Source organism: Cydia strobilella, chromosome 7 (assembly GCF_947568885.1).
Source record: "Cydia strobilella chromosome 7, ilCydStro3.1, whole genome shotgun sequence".
Lineage (NCBI taxonomy): Eukaryota > Metazoa > Arthropoda > Insecta > Lepidoptera > Tortricidae > Cydia > Cydia strobilella.
The window spans coordinates 17541586-17564250 of NC_086047.1; the positions used below are offsets into that span (position 1 = coordinate 17541586).

The 22665-nt window shown below is 38.7% G+C and overlaps 1 protein-coding gene across 1 annotated transcript in view; it reads right to left on the reverse strand.

Annotated features, from left to right (window-relative positions):
* The window catches only part of LOC134742677 (very long chain fatty acid elongase 7-like), a 35140-nt gene that overhangs the window by 6956 nt on the left and 5519 nt on the right, over positions 1-22665 (reverse strand). Inside the window, exons 2-3 of the mRNA XM_063675868.1 lie at positions 10542-10610; positions 360-550 (exon numbers count right to left, since the gene is read on the reverse strand). Of these exons, the coding sequence (XP_063531938.1) occupies positions 360-550; positions 10542-10610 (260 nt within the window). The remainder of the gene's footprint in view (positions 1-359; positions 551-10541; positions 10611-22665) is intronic.

The following is a 22665-nucleotide window of genomic DNA, read 5'->3' on the forward strand; positions in this document are numbered from 1 at the left end:
GGTCCGACAACTGACGGGGGGCTCCGACATGGCTGAATTTATCGGAAGCGCCTTCCCAATATCGGATGTCGGATGGCGCCTATGACAAAAGCAGCTGCAGGAGAGTGCCATTGGCATTAAGTCCGCCTTTTTTGCGTTATTTATCGTTTTTTAATAATAATAATTTATTAAATGCATAAATAAATATGGAGAAACACATATATTAAGATAGGAGTAAGGTTCACGCGGCATTATTTTTTCCCGTATAACGTATACGGGATTTTAATAGACCGTATACGGGCATAATTGCTAGCTTGTAATTGTATTTGGCTGTAATTTTGTGATTGTAATGTGTGTATAATAAAATTGTATTTAATTACCTCATAAACCAGGAATATAGACATCAGCACTTGTGACACATTGTACACAACTATGGTGTTCTTGAGGTCATAGGGTTTCCGGTCCCTCATGTAGCGAGGGCCCACTGACGTGCAAAAGTAAACGTATGTGGCCAAGATGGTCAGTAGGGGTCCGGGGCCTGACATTAGTGTCCACTCTTCTGTTCGAGGGTCTGAAAAAAGGTTAAATACGATAAAAATTGTACAAGAGCCCGATACAGATTAGACAACTTGAGGGCCCCACTGACTATCAGTCCGCCGGACGATATCGGCCTGTCAGTTAGAACAAAAATTTGACAGTATCGAACAACTGACAGGCATTAACGTTGTTTGAAGTGTAATTCTGATAGCTTATTATGCAGTAAACTAATGAAGACGTGTGCGGATAATGAAGAATTAATCTAGATACGAGTTTATCCACCGTTTTGGCGTCAACGCCAAGTAGCTCCACGTGGCCCTTGTATAGTCGCTATCGCTATACAAGAGCTCATAATATCACAACTACCGAACAACGTCGTGCTCTAAGAGCATTTGGTATTTCTACCTCTATTGTATTATTTATACTTTTACCGTACACTGGCTGATTTACATCAAGATTGAAGAAATATAACTCGATCCCACGTGGATCCCACTTTGACGTTGGCGAAATCATCGACAGTATACATGGAGCCATTCTACATAAAGATTGATTGATTGATCTTGTTTTGATACGACAAGCTCATCTATCTTCTATCTTACGCATCTATATAAGCGCATTAAAAAATTGTAATATGCCTACTTGAATAATAAATATTAAGATTGGTGCATGCGAAATGTAGATGTAGATGTGTCGTTTGATGCGCAATCACCAAGACAACCTTCAAAGTAGTATTAAAATCATATCAAGACCATAACAAATTGTTCAATTAGAATGAAACCACCCACCCTGGAGGAGAAAACATGCAAATTAGACACCGTGGGCTCGAGTAACCCGTGCATATGGATGTTTGGTCAAATTCGGCAAATAAAATTTTTGTGTGTGTGTGTTTTCTTCACACACGTTATTTGTTTTTACGTCTTGGCTAGGAAAAAATTTCCTTAAATATGCAGGTAAGTACTTATTGATTGATTTTCACGTACAGTCAGCAAAACTTAGCACGCCTGCATACATTTTAATAATATATGGAATGCAGTAGAAGTAATAGTTTTGCTGACTATTGTAAATAATTAAATATGTAGCTAAAAGAGAAATCGCGTTTTTTATTCAAAACGGACATGTTCCTACTTCCTACCTAACAATTCAGTTACCTATTCATGCAACCTATTTTCGACATAGTGAAAGCACATAAATATTAGACAACCTTGTCACGGCAAATTTTGATGTTAGTAGATAAAGATAAACATTAATTAAAGTACTAAAACCGTGTAAAAATGAAACCTAAGCAATCTTTATAATAACTATTATCTTTAAGACACCTAATGGGTTCGGTGCAATGCCAGTAGCTCTTTCATAATTGCAATTTGGTTGATTGTTGGAAAGGCAAACACTTAAATAATTGTTGGTACTTGGTACTGACGACACTATTAAAAAGTATTAAAATTAAAATTAGAAGAGGACAAAAGTTGTGGCCCGCCGCGCGAAATTTGCGAGGGATGAATTGGCCATCGCGCGGGTTTTACCTTTTATATCGATTGCTCTTAAAATTTATTTCTGTTTAAAATGCTCGTCAGATCCCTCGGCTGACGCAAATAATAAAGTATAAAACAATATCATTTACTATATTTCAACATATTTACATACGGTAGAATAATTGCAGCGCTATTGCGTTGCGTTGCGCGATTATGTTGTGCTATATCTGTGTAGATGAATCTTCACGGTCAAGTGGGCTTAAAGTATGACGCTGTCATAAAATAACTATTACCTGCACATACATATTACTAATAATGGCTCTTTATTTGCCTTAAGACTGCGTCGAGCAAAATCAGCGAAAAAGGCAGTCACCGTTTAGTCGCTAGCGTTCACAATTCCTTATCATCTTCCTCTCGTTATCCCGGCATTTTGCCACGGCTCATGGGAGCCTGGGGTCCGCTTGACAACTAATCCTAAGAATTGGTGTAGGCACAAGTTTTTACGAAAGCGACTGCCATCTGACCTTCCAACCCAGAGGGGAAACTGGGCCTTATTGGGTCTAGTCCGGTTTCCTCACGATGTTTTCCTTCACCGAAAAGCGACTGGTAATATCAAATGATATGTGGTATTTTCTATAAAAAAGGACCTTATTGTCGATGGCGCTTACGCCATTATTAACGATTCTCCGATATAAATACAATGCCGCGCGGCGCTGTGCTGTGTAAGCGCCATCGACAATAAGGTCCCTTTTCATAGAAAATGCCCCATATTTCGTACATAATAAGTTCCGAAAAACTCATAGGTACGAGCTGGGGTTCGAACCCGCGACCTCCGGATTGAAAGTCGCACGCTCTTACCGTTAGACCATCAGCGTTCACATCTCTTAATAAAAATAAAAATATATAATAAATGTATAATTGAAAAATACTTAGTTCGTTGAGTCGTTATCACAGTGAACTCACAATAGTCTTAAGCGCCAAAGTGAAAACAACCATCGTAAAATTTTTAGGTGATAATACTTATGTCAAATGCTAACAAAATCTGTCACGTTTAAATATTATTCGCCATTTCTAAGATAGAACTCCGGTATACGCTCTTCGCATCTTAGGCAGGCAAATCAAAATGCGTAATGTATTCACCACCTGCACTTCCTTGCGCAATGCGCGACCTTGACCGACGCCTGCGCATGCTCAAGCTTTGTAACGGTCGGGCGAACAAAACGCATAAAAGCAACTGCGGATGCGGTACAATGAAGCTTTGTCAGTTGATATATGAAATGACCTTGAAATATGAAAGTTTGTACTAAGATTGAACTGTGATTGTGTAAGTGTAAAAGGAAAACAGAAGCGGTCGGATGGCGATTGCAGAAGCGTAAAGGTACCGTTCACATTCCGACTGCACCAGCGTTACTGCTGCAGTAATCCGGCGCGACGTTGCTGCCAACTGCATGGCTCAAAAATACGAGCATCAAAATTGAGCTTGACATTTGCAGCAGCAATGCTGCCGGCAGTAATGTCGCGCTGCAACTAGAAACGTCAATCGGGGAATTTCATCGATAAATTCCATTGAAATAAAATTACTACGTATAGAACCGGCACAGAGAACCAGTATTTTGCACCATGAGTTGCTGCAATAAGCCATAGAAGCGGAGCGTGAATCTCGCGACCTAAACGCGTAAGCGCCATGAATTTTACGGCGCTTACGACGTTTTGGTCGCGTGGCACTGGTTGCGATTGCGACAATTTCATTTCATTGTTGCTATAACTCAATGAGAAATTCATATTGAATTTGACCTTTACAGTATATTTATACATAAATTGAACTGACGCAATTATTTAACGCAAGACATCGAACCAACACAGACATCTACATCGCATAATTTTATTATGTTTATCTAATAGGTGAATCAAGGAAGTTTTATAATAAATAAGGATATTTATTTTATCCTCACGGTACTCTTATCTAACTCGGTATCGTATTTCATTTTAATTTATTAGCAAAGATCGTCACGTCATGCGACTCGCACTTGTCCAGTTTTTTTGTACATTTATTGAACGTGACGCGTATGTGTCGATCCTAATTGAACGTGACGCGTCACGGACAAGTGCGAGTCGGACTCACCGACTGTGGGTCCCGTACAAATTTAACTTATTTTTCTTTTACAAGTTTATAGTGTTAGCGGAGTTCGGAACGCGTCCCGAACTGACAGGCCGGTTGTCATCAGCGCGAGCTGTCAAGATGGCTTGGCGCCGGATCCACGGAAGCGTCGGTGAAGCATTGTTGTGTATCGAGTTAAAATAAATCGTTTACTCAAGACCTAGTGCGTTTTGCTGTTAATAATAGTTTTCAGATATTTCCCTGTAGATACTTGTAGTGTAAGACGATATTACTTGCCAAAGGATGATGTTCCGCTCCCATACAAGTTTGGCCCAACACTCGCTAAACATGGGTGGTATATCTAATTATTAAGGCATCATAGTTTTATTTCATGAGATTTCATACAAGGCTCAAAGCTCATTTTACTTTAAAACATTACATTTAAATTAACTAACAAAAAAAACACCTAAAATAAAAGTTAATTCTACACTTAGCCTAATAAGATAAGATAGTTCTTTATTGTACAACCGTGTTACAGAGGTATTATATAACCCCCCCTGCATCGTACCTGGCTCAAAGGTCCCCATAATGTCTGCAGCATTCCCCCGCTGAACTGCTATGGAGACCTGTTGCACCAAGTACGACCCAGAACGAGGATCACCACCCCTCTCCCGCAAACGCCGGCCTAATTCCCTAAATAATTGGCGTGCTTCCACACCCCACGGCCCCGCGGTCTCTACAGCCAAAGTCGCCGCCGCGCCACAAAGTCGTACGCCGATGCCAGTGCGGAGATTTGCTTGCATCGTGATCTCCGACGCTGCACCAGCACGACGCACGGTCTGCCCCAAATGGGATGCAGCGATGTATCATCGTCCTGTTTCATCCTGTCCAGGCCGGTTTCGGCCTCGTAGACTGGGTTTTTCTGGTTAGTGAGAGCGACGATCGTGAGCTCTCAGGTGGCTGACGTAGCCTATTTTCGCAGTAAATGTACGACCACACGCACCGCAGGTCAGCACCCCTCCGACAAAATATGTATGTGTATATACTATATCTAATTGTTAGGCTTCAAACATGAAATTAAAGTCCCGATGGTTATTAGAAATTCACGGACCCTTTACAGAACATTATAAAAGCGGAATTTCTCTACGATTTTGAGGTTAGGAATGCCTTAATAGCCATACACGCACGGATTTGCCCATCGGATCTGCCTGAAAGATGTGTCTGGCGGCGCGGGGTGAATCAATAATTTGATACGTATAGAAGTGTCCTAACGCGAACGCCGTGGGCCCGCCGTGCCGCGCCGCTTCGCTTCGCGTTCGCGAGTTGTTCGCTTACGCAGTACGCTGCGTAAGGGCATTTACTAGTAATTTGTGTGTTCATCGCAGATATTTTCTTGCAGTTTTTTACGTGATACGTTTTTAATGAGATAAGTACGTATACATACATTGTATGTACACTTGTGTATATATATACACAGGTAGAAATGTATAGAATTTCACATACTTGGACTAAGGTACATGCAGCTATTACTTGCATAAATGAATAATTACTGGAATTGAGGTTTACTACCTTAACTGGTAATAAAACTCGAATCAAATTACTAATGGTTCATCATACTTTGTAATTTAGGCATTCAATTGTATTCGATAGGCGTAAAAAGGTTTTATGTTTAGTTTGTACTTGACATATAAATAAAATAAATAAATATTATGGGACTCTCTTACACAAACCAAGTAAACTAGATTGTACAATCGCGGACATTCCCGGTGAACCAACTTATGGGCAATAAGTGTTCCGTTTGTCAAAACAAAGTTTTGCACGGAACATTAAAAATCGTTTAAACGTCTTGCCGGTCAGGCGATATCAAAAAAGTGATGACCTATTGGTCATGCTATTGCATGGCACTTCAAAATGTGGGTGTTGAAAAAAAGAGGTTAAATCAGGTGAAGTTTATTGTCCTTCATTGTCTTTGGGACGGCCGGCATTTGTAAACTAAGATAAGGAATCGAAAATGCATCCAAATTGATTATTTTAATGGGGAAGCGAAGCCTCCTAGCTGTGGTAGGTCTTATTTATATTCATAACTACATACCTATAAGATCTTGTACAAACGTTTTATTACCAACATATTCAGACTAGTCACGTTTAACTAGGTGAATCACGGCATTCATTACATTTATCAGCTGGTCATATTTTGCATATTTATTCGAAGACCCTTATTAAATGGTAACAAGGAAATAACATGCATAATTATGTTTACAAGTACGACTGGTTTCTAAAATTAATTTTTCTCAAACTTGCAGTGAAATGTTGACATGACTTACTTCAAATCTGGTCCGGAAATACTACGTATCCGGTGCGATGAGTGAAGATGATATTAGAAGGAATTTTATACACCTAAGCTTGTCAAGCAACCTTCTTTTGTTTTTAATAGCAACCGCGGCCCGAGCGCGCCCCGGCCGCCGGGACCCGGCGGGTTGGTCAACGACACCTTCTCGTAACTCATCAGTCAGGCCATGTACCTTGCTCCTTGCTAAATTCAGTTTTAAGACTTTTAAGACAGTTTCTTTCGCAATTTTGGCCATTGTAGCCTATGAATATTTCATTGCAAGTTTGAGAAAAGCACTATACAAATCTCGGACGAGAAACGGGGTTGCCGGGTGCGTCTACTTGCCCTGCAACCGTTCGCCTCTATAGTAATGTACTATTATGCCATTATTTAATACATGTACGCATTCCAATGCAAGCTAAAATACCTAAAATTCACACGAACCTATAGACGCCGCCACACAATCGAAGTTACGCTCTCATTTTAAAACGACATTCTCCAATAACATGAATTTTAAAGTAACATATAGTTTGGCAAGCTATTTCCGTTACGCAGCGTTACGTAGGCGAACAACACGCGAACGCGAAGCGAAGCGATGCGGCGCGGGGTGAATCAATCCTTCGATACCTATAGAAGACAGTGTACGTGGGCGATCTCGTTGCGAGCGCGAACGTCGCGAACGCCGTGGGCCCGCCGCGCTGCGCCGCTCTTCGCGTTCGCGAGTTTTTCGCTTACGTAAGACGCTGTGTTAGTAGAAAAAGCGGCATAAAAAATGTAGGCGCGAAAGGGTTGTGATTCCATACAAAACTTGCATTTCGCGCCTTTTTCTACTAACAAAATGGGTTTGCCAGCGTAGATAATATGTGTGATTACAAATTGTGTTTTTTTTTTTGCAAATGACTATTTGAAGTGATATTTTTGCGGAATGTAAAGTTTGTCAAATATTATTTTATTAGTTAGTTTAGTGAAAAGTTAATTTTTGTAAAATTACAATTTGCGATTCGTGACCAACCCGAACACATTCTAACCCGATATTGCAAAACAATAATTTCGTCGGGGGAATTTATTTAAAACTAATTCATTTTAGGAGGAAATATAAATAAATTGCTAGTAGGTTCTTCTATGTTCGTGCTTACTAGTTAAACGTAATGTATTATGTACTTATTACAAATAAAGCTAGTTGCCTCAACGAAGGTGTGTATTTAAAACTCTAGTGTCATAAAAAACAAGAAGTTACTTAAGGAGCCGTGAGTTCAGACAGCAGTTTTTTCGAGAAATCGTAGCGCTTTTTAAATTAAAAACTGAACAAGTGCGAGTCGGTCTCGCGAACCGAGGGTTCCGTACTTTTTAGTATTTGTTGTCGTAGCTGCAACAGAAATACATCATCTGTGAAAATTTCAACTGTCTAGCTCTGACGGTTCATGAGATACAGCCTGGTGACAGACAGACGGACAGACGGACAGCGGAGTTTTAGAAAAAGGATCCCGTTTTTACCCTTTGGGTACGGAACCCTAATAATACGGTTGTCAAAAATTATTAATAGCTATCTCGAGGCCTTTTTCTAGTAACTTCATCGATTCGCAACCTGATTAAACAACTTTTGCTCAATAGAAAAAAAATCACGAACATAAGTCTCAAATATCAGTACACAATTAAAAGTTTGTTAATATTTTTGCACACAGGCAATTACTTGAAATAAAAACTGCTTCAAAAAATGCGAAATTTTATTTTTGATCGAACTTATCGAATACTTTTTTTATTTAAACTATAACTAAAGATTATTATTTATCTCCACGGGACTTAATCGCGTAAAATAGTTTTAAATTTACCTCCGACGTTTCGAGGACGGCGTTGTCCCCGTGGTCTCGGAGAAGACTGGCTAAAGTTGACATCAACATCTTCTAGGCGCGCAAGATAAATAATAATGAGTAAAAATCGAGAAAGTTTAAATCAGTGTTTTATAACTAAAGATGTCTCCCCTTGGGTGTTCCAGGTGTCCATGGGCGACGGTAATCGCTTACCATCAGACGATTCCTCTGCTCGTTGCCTCCTATATCATAAAAAAACATAGTATCCACGAACTCGGGCACACATGGCACATTGACTCAGTGCTGAGCAATCTGAGTTCGGAGAAGGACCTGCACTCACGGCGCCTTAAGTAAAGATCTTTTGTATTTTTGTCACGTACATAGCTATGGGTAAGTATTACCCAATTTTATAGATTCGCAGACTGGCGCCATTTTGCTAACGACTCTTTAATGATCGTGGCAATTTATCGCATAACGGCGTCAACAATTCCGATGACCATTATAATTATGTCATTATGTTTTTAAGTCATTGGACCTGATGATAAGCTATTGATGACAACCGCAAAATGCAGGTGCGAAAATGAGTCGAGTTTTTGTCAATTGGGAACATTTCCTAATCGGAACACGATACCGAATACCATAGTATGTATTCGGTGGGGTTTTTCAATAGTGTATGTAGGGTATGCCCTTAAACGGCCACTATTTTTGTTACATCTTGTATAGTCCACGCTTCCGACCATTTTAAAAATATGGATAACGATAACGTCATAAGAAAACATTGATGAAAAATTGCATACTTTTATTTATGAATTAAATTCAATTATTGTCACTGAATTATCATTATTTTGTATAATACAAAGGAGTTAATTAAAAAAATGAAATTTTTCGATAAATTAACATGTATTTGCTTTTGGCCGTAACGTTACCATGGAGATCTGTCCACAACGTTGCCATGGAGATAAGAATTCTGTCCACAACGTGACACTTTTCCACAGACCTGCGGGGCTAAGGTGGATGGCTGTCTATCATTTGTCACCATACCTGTCACGCTATACCAAGTACGTAAGTGCGAAAGTGACGCATGATATTTATGACAAGTGACAAAAACGCGACCATGATACCGGTGCTGGAGTTCATCGATTTATAAGACGTTATCACGTCAAAAGTAGCATATTATTAAATGATAAAACGTTTAACATACTGAGTAAAAGGCCTATGTATGACTATGACTTCATCCAAGCAAATATACGTACTCTAATAATACATGCAAATATTACGTATACGATGAGGTATGAGGAGTTATACGCAGATCGCACACCCGGATTTTAATTTTTTTGCGATTCATCTGACAAAAGAATTATCTATAGATTACTTTAGTTTTTTTTAAAGAATTTCCTAGTAAGTTACTAATTGATAGAAGACAAAAAACATGGTAAGGCACCCAATGTTTTGATTAGGTGCGTTTTGTAATAAGCATGACGGTATATGGTAAAAACCTTGATATTAAGGATTTATTTATATCCTGTCCGTCCAAGATTCAACTCAGATACGTGTAGAGGAAATCCAAAAGTCATGAAATGAAATGGTTCAAAAGAAAAGCTTCAAAATTAAAATATTTATTTTATCAGCACTCCAATATTACGTACCTAACGAGTGGTTATAAATTAAAACACGGCCCAAGGGAGTGTTTTAAATCGACACGAATTGCGAAGTACCTTCTTCTTCTGCTTAGGGATGTAACAATACCGATACCGATATATAGGCCGATAAATCGGCATCGCCGATTTAAATTCAGCCGATGTCATAGTATGAAAAGCGCGCGAAACGAACGACGCTGCTAATAATTTGAATAAACTTTGTTTCCTTAACAAAAATCTAAGTGAAATTTAAATAGATTTTAGAACTACCTAATAACTGATTTGGATTTACTTTTGCTTTGGCATTTTTCTTTATTTATTTTTTACAGTTTTTCACACTTAATCGTGTGTCTATAATACATAAGTATGTTTTATGCATATTAAGTACCTATATGATTCCTTATTTATTTGATTTATTAACTACTATTATATACCATTGATATCGATATCTGTATCGATATTGCCGATTATTTACTTCATAAATCGGTATCGGTATCGTTTCGGCAAAATCATATATCGTTACATCCTTACTTCTGCAGCTGACTTTAGTCTAAAATATTTTGAAATGAAATGGAACGAAATGAAATGAAATGAAATGAAATGAAATGAAATGAAATGAAACATATTTATTGCTAAAACATAATTATAGTGTTTTTCATACAATCGGATTTGTGAACAACTCACCGCTGTTCCGCTCCATAAATCGCTTGTACGAGTCTATTATAGACATGTTGAATGGAGGATTGGCCACCCCTGAAACAAAAAGGGTTATGAATTAACATTTCGGTTTTTTATTGGGTTTATTGAACGGATAAAAATTTCATACGAATAATGTACTCTTTACGTAAGCGAACAACTCGCGAACGCGAAGCGGCGCGGCGCGGCGCGGCGAGCCCACGGCGTTCACGTTCGCAACGAGATCGCACACGTAGGACACTTCTATAGGTATCAAATGATTGATTCACCCCGCGCCGCGACGCTGCGCGTTTGCGTGCTGTTCGCCTATGTATAGTACGCTGCGTTACTAGCAACACTAACGCAGCGTACTACGTATGCGAACAACACGCGAACGCGAAGCGAAGCGATGCGGCGCGGGGTGAAGCAATCATTTGATACCTATAAAAGTGTCCTACGTGGGCAATCTCGTTGCGAACGCGAACGCCGTGGGCCCGCCGCGCCGCGCCGCGCCGCTTCGGTTCGCGTTAGCGAGTTGTTTGCTTACGTAAGACGCTGCGTTACTAGGGCAAAAGGATGTTAACTCCACTATTTATAAACAGAGGCTAAAGAAAGGACGCATAGCATGAGAAATTTTATACATTGGCCAGCCTGTTCCCATCTCTATCATACGCGCGTAATTATATTGTTGTCCCACCCATGATGCCGGCGGTCAATGACACTGTGCGAGCGGTACAGTAATATAGTTATGCGCGTGCGATAGATAGGAATTGGGGGGTCAATGCCCCAAAGTCCTATTCGATCAGCGGACACGTGGCGGACACTGTAGCTTATGGACGCTAAAGTTGGTACTAAGTGCCTTGTAATTCAAATATGGTGGGTTCAATAGGTGGTTAGTAGTTCATCGCAGCACGGTTCCATTTTTGTCGTCTATCACTATGCTCGTCACTTTCGCACTTACATACTTGTCAGAACGTGACAGGCATGGTGACAAGCGATAAAAATGCGACCGTGCTACCCCCGCGATAAATCAGTTTGTCAACTGTTGTAAAAATCTACAGTATATTTTTGATATAGCCGCAAACTTAAACTAGACGTAGGTTAGAGCTATAAACGATTGTGATTTTTTTTAATTTAATCGTAATTACAAAAGCGTCATTAATATTTGAAATATTTGTTTTTTTTTCGAACGGCAATGTATTTTGTACATCGTGATCACTTGTGACCGTTGTGACGTCGCGTAAGCGTAATGTATGATACATTGCTTGCTGAATTCTTTTATATGTTTTTTTTTTTTTATAAAACCTATGAATGCGTGTTCACTGTTCATTTGGGCCTAAACTAACTACCATTAGATTATGCGGTCATATCGACACACGCTCTACTTATTAATATACTGAAAGTCTGAGTCGAAACCTCAAATACTAAATTGAATTCTACAGTTTTTTTCTACGTTGTAAAATGAATTGCAAAATTGCATGTTCAATGCCAGACATGTTTCACATTGAACTGATTGAAAACGCAGTTTTGGAGAAAGGTAAAGATCTAACTTACTCGTTATGGTTTGATAACTCGCAAAAGATTGATTATCTACGTACGTCTTGTCTCAAGGTGGTCTCAAGGTTCTTAAATTAGTAACAGTAATGCACTGTCGTCATCAGATATATCGGAGCGGCCGAGGTGCTCACAAATATCTAAACATACTTCTATTGTCAAGGCGCGTAGTGTGTGTTCAGATAGTTTTGAGCACCTCAGCCGCTCCGATGTATCTGATGGTGACGGTACAACTTTAAATTGGCTCACATATTTGTCATACATCAATCAATCATCGGATAATCTATAGCCGTTGAAATCTGTAACTAGCATAAACATTTGAGAAGATTTTTAGTAACAATAATCATGGCTTAATTGCGTATTTTAATGAATTATTTTTCTTGCAATAAGTTAGGTAACATACGTAGGTAGGTACATATGTATTTTGCTTTTAGCACAGAATTTTGGACCCGGGTATGTCCTTAAACTACGTCCAAAAGAGAGGTATGGACACTGTGAATGACATCTCGCTTTGTGTGGTAGGGCACAGGACAGCGGATGTCATTCCAGATCTAGAGCAGAGCCCAACTGGGAGGTACCTCCATCTTACAGAAAACCGCAGCCAAATAACACTAGAACCTACTAATAGTTGTGTTCCTGCCGGTGAGTAAGGTTGCCAGAGCTCGAGGGAGAGGAGTGTTAGGGTCGGCAACGCGCATGTAACTCCTCTGGAGTTGCTGGCGTAAATAGGCTACGGAGACTGCTTAACATCAGGCGGGCTGTATGCTTGTTTGCAACCGACGTAGTATAAAAAAAAAGAATAACTAATAGTACTACCGAACTTTTAGAAAACAATCAAAACCGTTATTAATGCTTGCTGGAATTCAGTACATACAACATTGTGTTATTTTTGCCATATGATGCCATACCTAACAATGGTATTGTCGCAATGACAACCTTACCACGCGAACAAAACGTCGTAAGCGCCGCAAAACTCGTGGCTTTTACGCGTTTAGGTCGCGAGGTCCACGCTATGCTCACGTTTGTTGTCAAAACAACAGCAACTCAGCGCTAAATACTGGTTCTCCGTGCCGGTTCTATATGTAGTAATCATAGTTCAATGACCTACAATAATCTAATAAGGTACTACCCCCAAAAAGGCCCGGTTCTTAGCTAATACTTTAAAGCTTGCCTAATACTTTCAAAATGTCATACTTTTATAAATGTGAATCCGTTCAAATTTTGCGCCCATATTCTTTAGTACAGTCGCCATCAGATATATCGGAGCGGTCAAGGTGCTCACAAATATCTGAACACGCCTTTATTGTCAAGGCGTTAGAGTGCGTGTTCAGATATTTTGAGCACCTCGGGCGCTCTGATATATCTGATGGCGACCTATATCATCATCATCATCATCATCATATCAGCCTTCTATCGCCCACTGCTGAGCATAGGCCTCTCCTCGAGTACGCCACTTATCCCGGTCCTGAGCCAATTTCATCCAGAAGTGACCCGCAGTCTTCCGAATGTCGTCCACCCAACGAGCCAACTGACGCCAGGCACTTATTCCGTAATTTTTATTCCGTAGACTAAAATGACATTTCATGTGTTGCTAGTTTTTTACGTCTTATATTTATATTTATAAGACGTAAAAAACTAGCAACACATGAAATGTCATTTTAGTCTACAGAATAAAAAAATAGACTAGAAGAAACTGCAAATTCATATTAAACAAAAGTATAGAAAAAAATAAATAACGATGAGCCTTCTCCTCACCTTTATTCACTTCCCAACTTTGAAAGTGCGGAGCTTCTTAACACAGGTATACGTTTAAAAAAACAGCTTTTTATAAACTTATTAAAAACTAAGTTAACTTGTTATTCACAACATTTCACTTAAATACAAACTAATTTCACTACAGATTAATTTCCAACTTCAACTAGATGTCTGACCCCGACTGCATCCAATTTTGCAATGATCACGATTGACACTAAATTTAATGGTCAGGTACCTAACTCTAATTACACTATACGTGACTTGTGAAACATTTTAAATATAATTAAGAATTAAATCGTTAACCGCAATTAATAATAATGTAACTAATTTCTTCTGAATGTTGAGTAATTTAGGGAATTGCATTTTAACTAACTTAGCGGTTACACTCATCTATTTTTAGTCACTCGCGCGACATGTTGGTGAGTGAAACCGCTAAGTTAGTTAAGTTAATGTCTCACGATGGTTTAATTTCGAGAATTGCATTTTGTTCTAGAAAATGGAGCATAGGTATTTTATGCACAATATTTTCTATACCTAACAGACTGACGTTCATACCTGAACACCAAGTGTAGATTTCATTCGATAGTATAAATAAAATTCATGGGATTTTGAGTTTCTAAAACGTCCCGCTTGGCACGCTGTTCTAAATCGCATACAAACTTAGATTTTTTAATAACAAAACTTCCGTGAGACACAGACATATTAAACATATTAATAACGGGTCACTCACGTATTTTAAGTCGAAAAACGCTCGCCATGTTTCACTCCGTACCGAGGAGCATTATCTGGAGCTTGCGTTTACGGTGACGATGACGCTCCTCGGTACGGAGTGAAACATGTCGAGCGTTTTTCGACTTAAAATACGTGAGTGACCCGTTATTAATATGTTTAAAATTAGTCTTAACGCAAACGCGTACATCACGTCACGCTATTGAATGAAATGTACACTAGGGGTACTGGACTTGTATGGGCTTCGTATGTAACACGTAACGAGTATGTCATGTATACTTGTGTGTGTGTCATGTACCTATGTGTGTTGAGTATGTAGCCACATAGTCAACTCTTCGAAAGTTTGGTTGGGTATATTATACTCGCCCCATTTTTCCTACATTCATTATTTTCAAACGCTTTAAATGACCGTTTTGAATAACTAGAACTAGGTATATTACCAACATTTAAATGATAAACGATATGCATACAGACATTACTACATATACCAAGGGCATTTCATACTTCACAAGCAGGTCATGCATGTTAAAAGACACTTCAGTTTTTCTCCGCTAAACATTCCCAGCGTTACACCACGACGGGAAATGCTAACAAACGAATAGATAATTACCTTATATTTTGATTAGTAACTATATCAAACAATACGCCATTTCCCACGAACGAAAAACTGAGACTAACCGCTCAAATTATCAAAGGAAAATGAAGCCTTAGCTTCAGTGAAAGGGTGTATTTTCCTTGTAAAATTCCGGTGAGATATTGTTCCAATATGGATGTAGAAAGATTACTGGAAATGTCTCAATAGTTTTTGCCGTAGTTTTAATTAGGGTTGCATTGGAGCGATTGGTAATTTGTGTAGCGGTTTTGCATTCCGAATCAATTTGTAACATTTTGGAGGAATGGAAGGAAATGGAATGTTCTTTTGAGCCTGTTAAGTTACGTTTACACACTACTTCAAGATGGATCAATCTGTGGAAGATAATTTTATATAGTCGCTTTTTAGATTAGAAACGATTTTCTTTGCTGTTTTTTTTTTTACTAAATTTTAACATTTATTTTTATTTATATTGGGGATTAACAAGGGGGGTTATCAAAATAAAATTACCTACTTATACTATTTACTTTTTGTCGAATAACTAACAACTCACTTATTGCGACTCAGAATCACGAGAATTATTGATTAAAACAGAGAAGTAAGTGGGTATGTTAAGTGACGGTTCGTAAAAATGTATGTGAAAATGCGTCACTTGCCGACACTATCCAGAGTAGAAATAACTCAAAAGTTGACGATTTTTCAAAAACCACGTTTGCTACCAATACTTTTCTCTGAAAATGCTTACATAGGAGTGTAGTGTTAGGTTTGTAAGTACGTTTCATTCAAATTAAACAGCTGATGATCGTGGCCTTGATAACCGTATTGAGGCCAAGTCCGTTAGGCGTGAAACACATTACTCTCCATTTTTGGAGTCGGTTATCACCGGCGTGTCACTGACACGTAATGTTTCTAATACTTTGTTGTTGTTGTGAATGTGTCTTGACCACCATGACATACGGTGCCGAGACATGGACGCTCACTAAGCAGGCTATGCATTAAATACGAGTAGCACAGAGAGCCATGGAGCGCGCCATGCTCGGCATCAAACTTCAAGACCGAGTGAGGAATGTCGAGATCCGACGCCGCACCAAGGAGTGAGATGGACATATTGCCAGGCAGAGTGATGGGAGGTGGACCAAAGTGTTGACGGATTGGTGACCGCTCTCGGATGAATGAAGCGCCTGGCGTCCGTTGGCTCGTTGGGTGGATAACGTTCGAAAAATAGCGGGGCACTTTTGGATGAGACAAGCCCAGGCATAACTGGCGTACACGAAGAGAGGCCTATGCTTAGCAGTGGGCGACTGAAGGGTAAAATGATGATGATGATGTGACTGATATGATGATAATGACTTTAAAAACCGGCCAAGTGCGAGTCGGACTCGCGCACCGAGGGTTCTGTTCTATTTAGTATTTGTTGTTATAGCGGCAACAGAAAAACATCATCTGTGAAAATTTCAACTGTCTAGCTATCACGGTTCATGAGATACAGCCTGGTGACAGACAGACAGACGGACAGCGGAGTCTTAGTAATAGGGTCCCGTTTTTACCCTTCGGGTACGGAACCCTAAAAATGAGTGGTGGTGATTTACTGTGCCTGACCCGAGCGTTTTTTTACATTTATGTATTTTTTGACATATCCATTTTAGAGCGAAGTCGTTTTCTAATGATTCCTAAAATAATAAAACATACGCTATAATTGACACTAATCGGTTTAAAAAAACTGTTTCTCGGGGCCGTATCCGGGAAATTAAAACTCGGATAGAAAAATAATTCCTAAATGATTCAGATTATAACTAACATACCTAATTAATTAAATGAAACATCTACTAGGTAGGTAGTAATTAGTATTTAATGACATATAACATTGAATTGGGGCATTTTCTATAAAAAGGGACCTTATTGTCGATGGCGCTTACGCCGCACAGCGTCGCGCGGCATTGTATTTATATCGGAGCATCGTTATAATGGCGTAAGCGCTATCGACAATAAGGTCCCTTTTTATAGAAAAAACCACAATTGATTGTGATCCAAGTATGGGGTGGGAACAAATATGCTGACGACTTAAAAACTAATTTATAACAGTGGCGGCAATATTCGTAGACAAGCTGGAGCTAAATTTGCTGCTGTATAAAAAGTGCTTAACTTGCTTGAAAATCGGTGACTAAAACAAGTGAGTCTAAACCGTGAAATTATTTAAGTATGTCTCACAACAGTTTAAATTCGGCCAAAATTCATCATCATCATTAACTTAAGAGTTATTCTCTTGTCGGTGGAGTATCTTCCAGCTTTCCCTATCCCGCGCCAGCTCTTTGACTTTTTGATACGACACGACCCCTACTTTTTCTTTCACTTGATCTAAAAAGCTGCGTCTGGGTTTTCCTCTACCCCGCTTCCTTCCTATCCGCCCCTCCAGGATAGTTTTAAAGAAGTAGTCTTAAATATCAAAATACGGATAAAACCATCAAAATGTTTTATTGTTCTTATCTCTCGAGTGTTAAAGTTAACATTTGGTGTACATTATTGTAAACAAAAAAATACAACCCTTTTAAATTTGTAAGAGGTAAAAAAATATTCTAACATTAAAATGAATTGTATTAAAAATACCCTGCTGGCACACATTTTCTATTAAAATGGTATTACTATTGACAGTGCAACGATGGATTCTAATTAAATGATATGAAAATTGGAATAAAATGAATAAATTATAGCATTACTAATGTATTTATTACCGATTCCGTCTGATATTAACTATAAAACTCCCGTGAAACTCGAACATATGTGTCGTATTCAAGCAAAAAGTACCACTGTCGCTTACCATAAGGACGCTCTTGACAGTTATTCGTATAAAGATACCAGCAAATTTCGTCCTTATAGGTAAGCGACAATGTGGTACCTTTTCTTGAAAACGTCACATATTAAAATTATCATAAACGGGTCGCAACGAGATCGCCTACGCAGGAAGGACATTTCTATAGGTATCAAAGGATTGATTCACCCCGCGCCGCATCGCTTCGCTTCGCGTTCGCGTGTTTTTCGCCTACGTAGTACGCTGCGTAATGCTATTGATTACTAATTCCAATGTACACACGATGGAAGAGTATGAGCATAACACATGTTATGTTATGAATGTCAATACGCATAATCTGACCATTTACATACTAAACATATGACGTGCACTGATCATTTTGCGTATTTAAAAAGTAAACAAAGACTTTTTAACCAACTTCAAGATATCGAAGGGGCATTCTGCGAGAATGTCCCTTACGAAATGCTTTTGTCTTGCATGGTAGCTGATTCCATCAAATCCGTAAAGCTCGAGAATATACTGCCAATTTGTTAGCAAAGTCATGAAATAACCAGACCCAATATCATTTTCACAGCCTTTTCAGAACTACTAGAAGAACGCCGTTTCGTAAGGGACATTCTCATGGAATTCACCCAAAGGAGGAGGCTAAATTCGTCGAAATCTTTTTACCGGTTTTTCGAATACGGATGAGCTGATTTTTTTATGATAAAGGAAGCGAACGAGCAGACGAATTGTCTGATGAGCACGCTCTTTTATTGAAGAAGTATAATGAACTTCAGAGACGTAATAAGATCAGGATTTGATGTTTGTATCCTGGATAAATCAAGGAAACTTCAAATATATTATTATTATAGTGATTGTGTGTCAAGATATGTCTGCTAGGTGGCGCAAGCGCGAGCAGGCGTCCGTTTCGTACATGTTCCGCTCACTGTAAATGTGGCCCACACCAAAATTGAACCGAAGGTTCGAAACTGCACGGAGAAATTATGAATGGAATTCATTTATAATTTCTCCATGCAATTTCGAACCTCACTGTACTTGTAGCGACGCGAGGAAATCGCGGAGTGAGCTACGCCTGACGCAACTAAATCTTTACGGTGCACAATAAAGTATATTTACTTACTTACTAAATCGCAGCAAGAAGTGTATAGGCTTTACATAAAGAACCCAAGAGCTAAGACCTCCTTCTTTGTCCTACCCTTATCCCAGTTTATCTGGGGTCGGGTCTTCCCGTACATTTGCGCCAAAGAATTCTAGTTCGGGTTGTCTGTGGGTTAATGTTCTGCTTCTGGACCTCTCTTTGCACGTTAGACCACCATGTAGAAGGTGGCCTGCGTTGTCCCTTCGACTGTTCTGGGTTAAGACCACTCATCAAAAAACATGTTTGTTTTTTTGTTGAAGAAACATCAGCAAGTAGCATCTAATAATCCACTGAGGACATCAAACAATGAGAATTGCCTTGGCATTAAGTAAATTGCTTAATAGCTGTTTGGCTAAGTTTGATTGCTACTTCGGTATAAGATTGAGTATGAAAGGCACTATAATTTTCTATTTTGAAGTCTATTGAGCCTTTTGTTGTGTAATGTACTTGGAAACAAACAATGCGGGTTTTCCATATGGATTTTTCTAGACGCTTTAGATTAGGTAATTAAAAGGGAAAATGATTGTTTGTGTTTATTTGAGTGTATGGAAATAGTTATTTACGATACAAGTGCGGAAAAGAGGAAATTCGAAACGAGTGGCGATAAATTAAAACACGACCGCAGGGATTGTTTTAAATCGACACGAGTTGCGAATTACCTATTCGCACGTGTATCGTACAACGTTTTACAGTACATATGGCCGTTTAAACTTTCGACATATGCACGAAAAGTGCTCTTTTACGCACTAGTGCGAGAAAGTAGCACCATATGTACTGTAATAGATATTTATGCAACAAGTGCGGAAATCATCTTTACGCACGTGTATCATACAATGTTTTACTATGCATTGTGCGAGTAAATAAAAAAAACATATAATGGTAAATAAGTTTAATTATTTAAAAAAATGAAACAAAAAGCACTAGTGCGGAAAAGTGCTCTTTTCCGCACTAGTGCGAGAAAGTAGCACCATATGTACTGTAAAAATAATAATTGAAAACAAAAAGCATTAGTGCGGAAAAGTAGTACTTTCCGCATGATATGGCTCCGTAGGAAACGCACTTTTATAAATATAAAAATACCGCAAATCGATGTACAGGTTAGCCGTTTGGCACACACATACTAGAGGTTAAAACAAAATTTTTGACCCGCAGTTCCTAAAAAAATTTCGCTGGGGGGGAGTGGTAAAACATTTTTTTTGTATGGAAAAAAAAAATCCAAAACCTGTCGTGTGTGGTATCATACGAAAGGGATTTTTGAGGCGATTCTAAAAATATATCACATCATTACATTTCAGGCATTTTTTTAAATTAAAACAAAAAGAATTTTTGAAACATACCAAGTTTGGGCTCCTCCAGACACGATATGGCTGTTTTTTTTGTACAATATACCACAAATGATACGTGATATCCTCATGTCTAACTCCAAGAAAGCAATTTTGAAAACAATAGCATTAACATTTTTTTTTAATTGTTCAATTTTACAAAGTGACACAGTTCTACTTCAATACCTATTTCACGAGACTTATGGAACTATACTGCAGATACGATATACTTATACGTAGGTATATAGTTATATAAATTAATTTTTAACAAGCAGAAACGTCTGCGATCGATGCTATTAAGCTTAGAATAAATTTAAAAGTGGAAAAATTACTGCCTTGGGTGAGACTTGACTCACGGCCTCTGGATCGATACTCCAACGCTCTGCCAACTGAGCCACCAAGACCTCATCCATAGTCAGCAAATCTTCCCACTATCCACTTCCCACTTTTAAATTTATTCTAAGCTATATAGTTATATACGTATAAGTAGGTATGTAGTAATGTTATAGAAGCGCCACGCGCCGCCGAGCGACCTGGGGTAAGAGAAAGAATATTCATATAAAATTAGGCAGATACATTTTTTTCTCTTTCACTTATAAATTTCGGTATTTCGCCATCGCCTCCTACCTATGATGCCATCCGGTCGGTGATAAAGACAAAACATGGAGCATGGCGCTATTTTCTCTTTCCTCTTATAGGAATCGCAATAAGACTATCTTTCTCTATCAAAGAGTGTGTCAGGCCCTTGGGATAAAGTGCATGCATGCCAAGTTCAATGGAGTAACTATGGCAACTTGGAAATTTTTGTCAATCTATAGACGATCTTTTTTGTTCGTATTCTAAGTAACTCCAATTTGTAGATAAGCAGTGATTATTAATCGACGATATGTTTGATTAAGCTAATGTTTAGATCGCTCAAGTTATATTACATAATACGCTTGTGGTAAAATGACGCACACACATTAATTCAAGCATGCTTGATGTTGTTTATCCTCTATAACTTTGTTTACATAGTTTGACTAATTGAAAATAAACCTTATCGTCTATATCATACAGTTGTATGTTGAATATAGTTTTCATTGACTTGTTACATTTTGAATTTGTTATTTACATTGTTGAAGCGTTTAACCTGATCTGTGCAAAAAGGTATTTTTATGTATTTTACTGCATCATAGAAAATAACTAGTCATCTATGCGCTTTCCTCGTTACATCTTAAGCCCGGGGTCTGCTGTGGCAACCTAATCCCATAGCATTCGTTTTGACGAGAACGACTACTACAGATGGAAAATAATAGGCTTTGTTGTTTTTATCTACTGGAAAGCGATTACTAAATATCAAATAATAGTTCGTACTTCTAATGTTATATTAAGTTTTTGGCAAAAATTTCATTTTTGGTACAAGTAGTAGTAGTAGTAGTAAACTCTTTATTGTACAAATATACACATTAAAAATTACACGGTACAAATAATAAGATGTACAAAGGCGAACTTATCCCTTTGAGGGATCTCTTCCAGTTAACCTTTGAGTAGATGAGAGGAGAAAGTGAAAAGAGGGTGACAAATGTAGCAAAATGTACAACAAGGTACCAGAAAGATAAAGGATATAAATACATACAAAATTAATAGGATAAACATATAATATATTACACAAAAAGGAATGGGGAAAATACACTAAAAATTGGAAAGAAGTAGAAAAATATAAAGCAACATACAATACAAATATAGGCACATTAGTCAATCAGATAACCACAGCTTCTTTAGCCTCTCCTTGAACGACGCAAGCGATTGCGCCTGTCTGAGCGAAACTGGCAGCTCATTCCACAGCTTCACTGAACGCACTGCGAAGGACTTGTTGTATCCACGAGATTTGTGAGAGGGGAGGATGGCAAGTGATAAATTCGCGCTAGAACGGAGACGGTGGCCACTGCCTTCAGCCAGAAATTGAAATTTTTGAGAGAGGTATACAGGAGAAGAAGGTGTAAAAAGAACATTGAAGAGAAGAGAAAGAGTGTGAAGATCTCTGCGGCGGCGGATTGGAAACCAATTGAGTTTATGACGGTAGTAAGATACATGATCGTACTTCCGTAGGCCGAAAATGAATCTTATACAGACATTCTGTAAGCGCTCTAACTTGTCCAAGAGTTCTTCTGTCATGTCAAGATTCACAGCGTCGCCGTAGTCGAGTAAAGGCAGTAACAGAGAGCGAGCGAGCATGGCTTTGGTGTCAAGTGGAA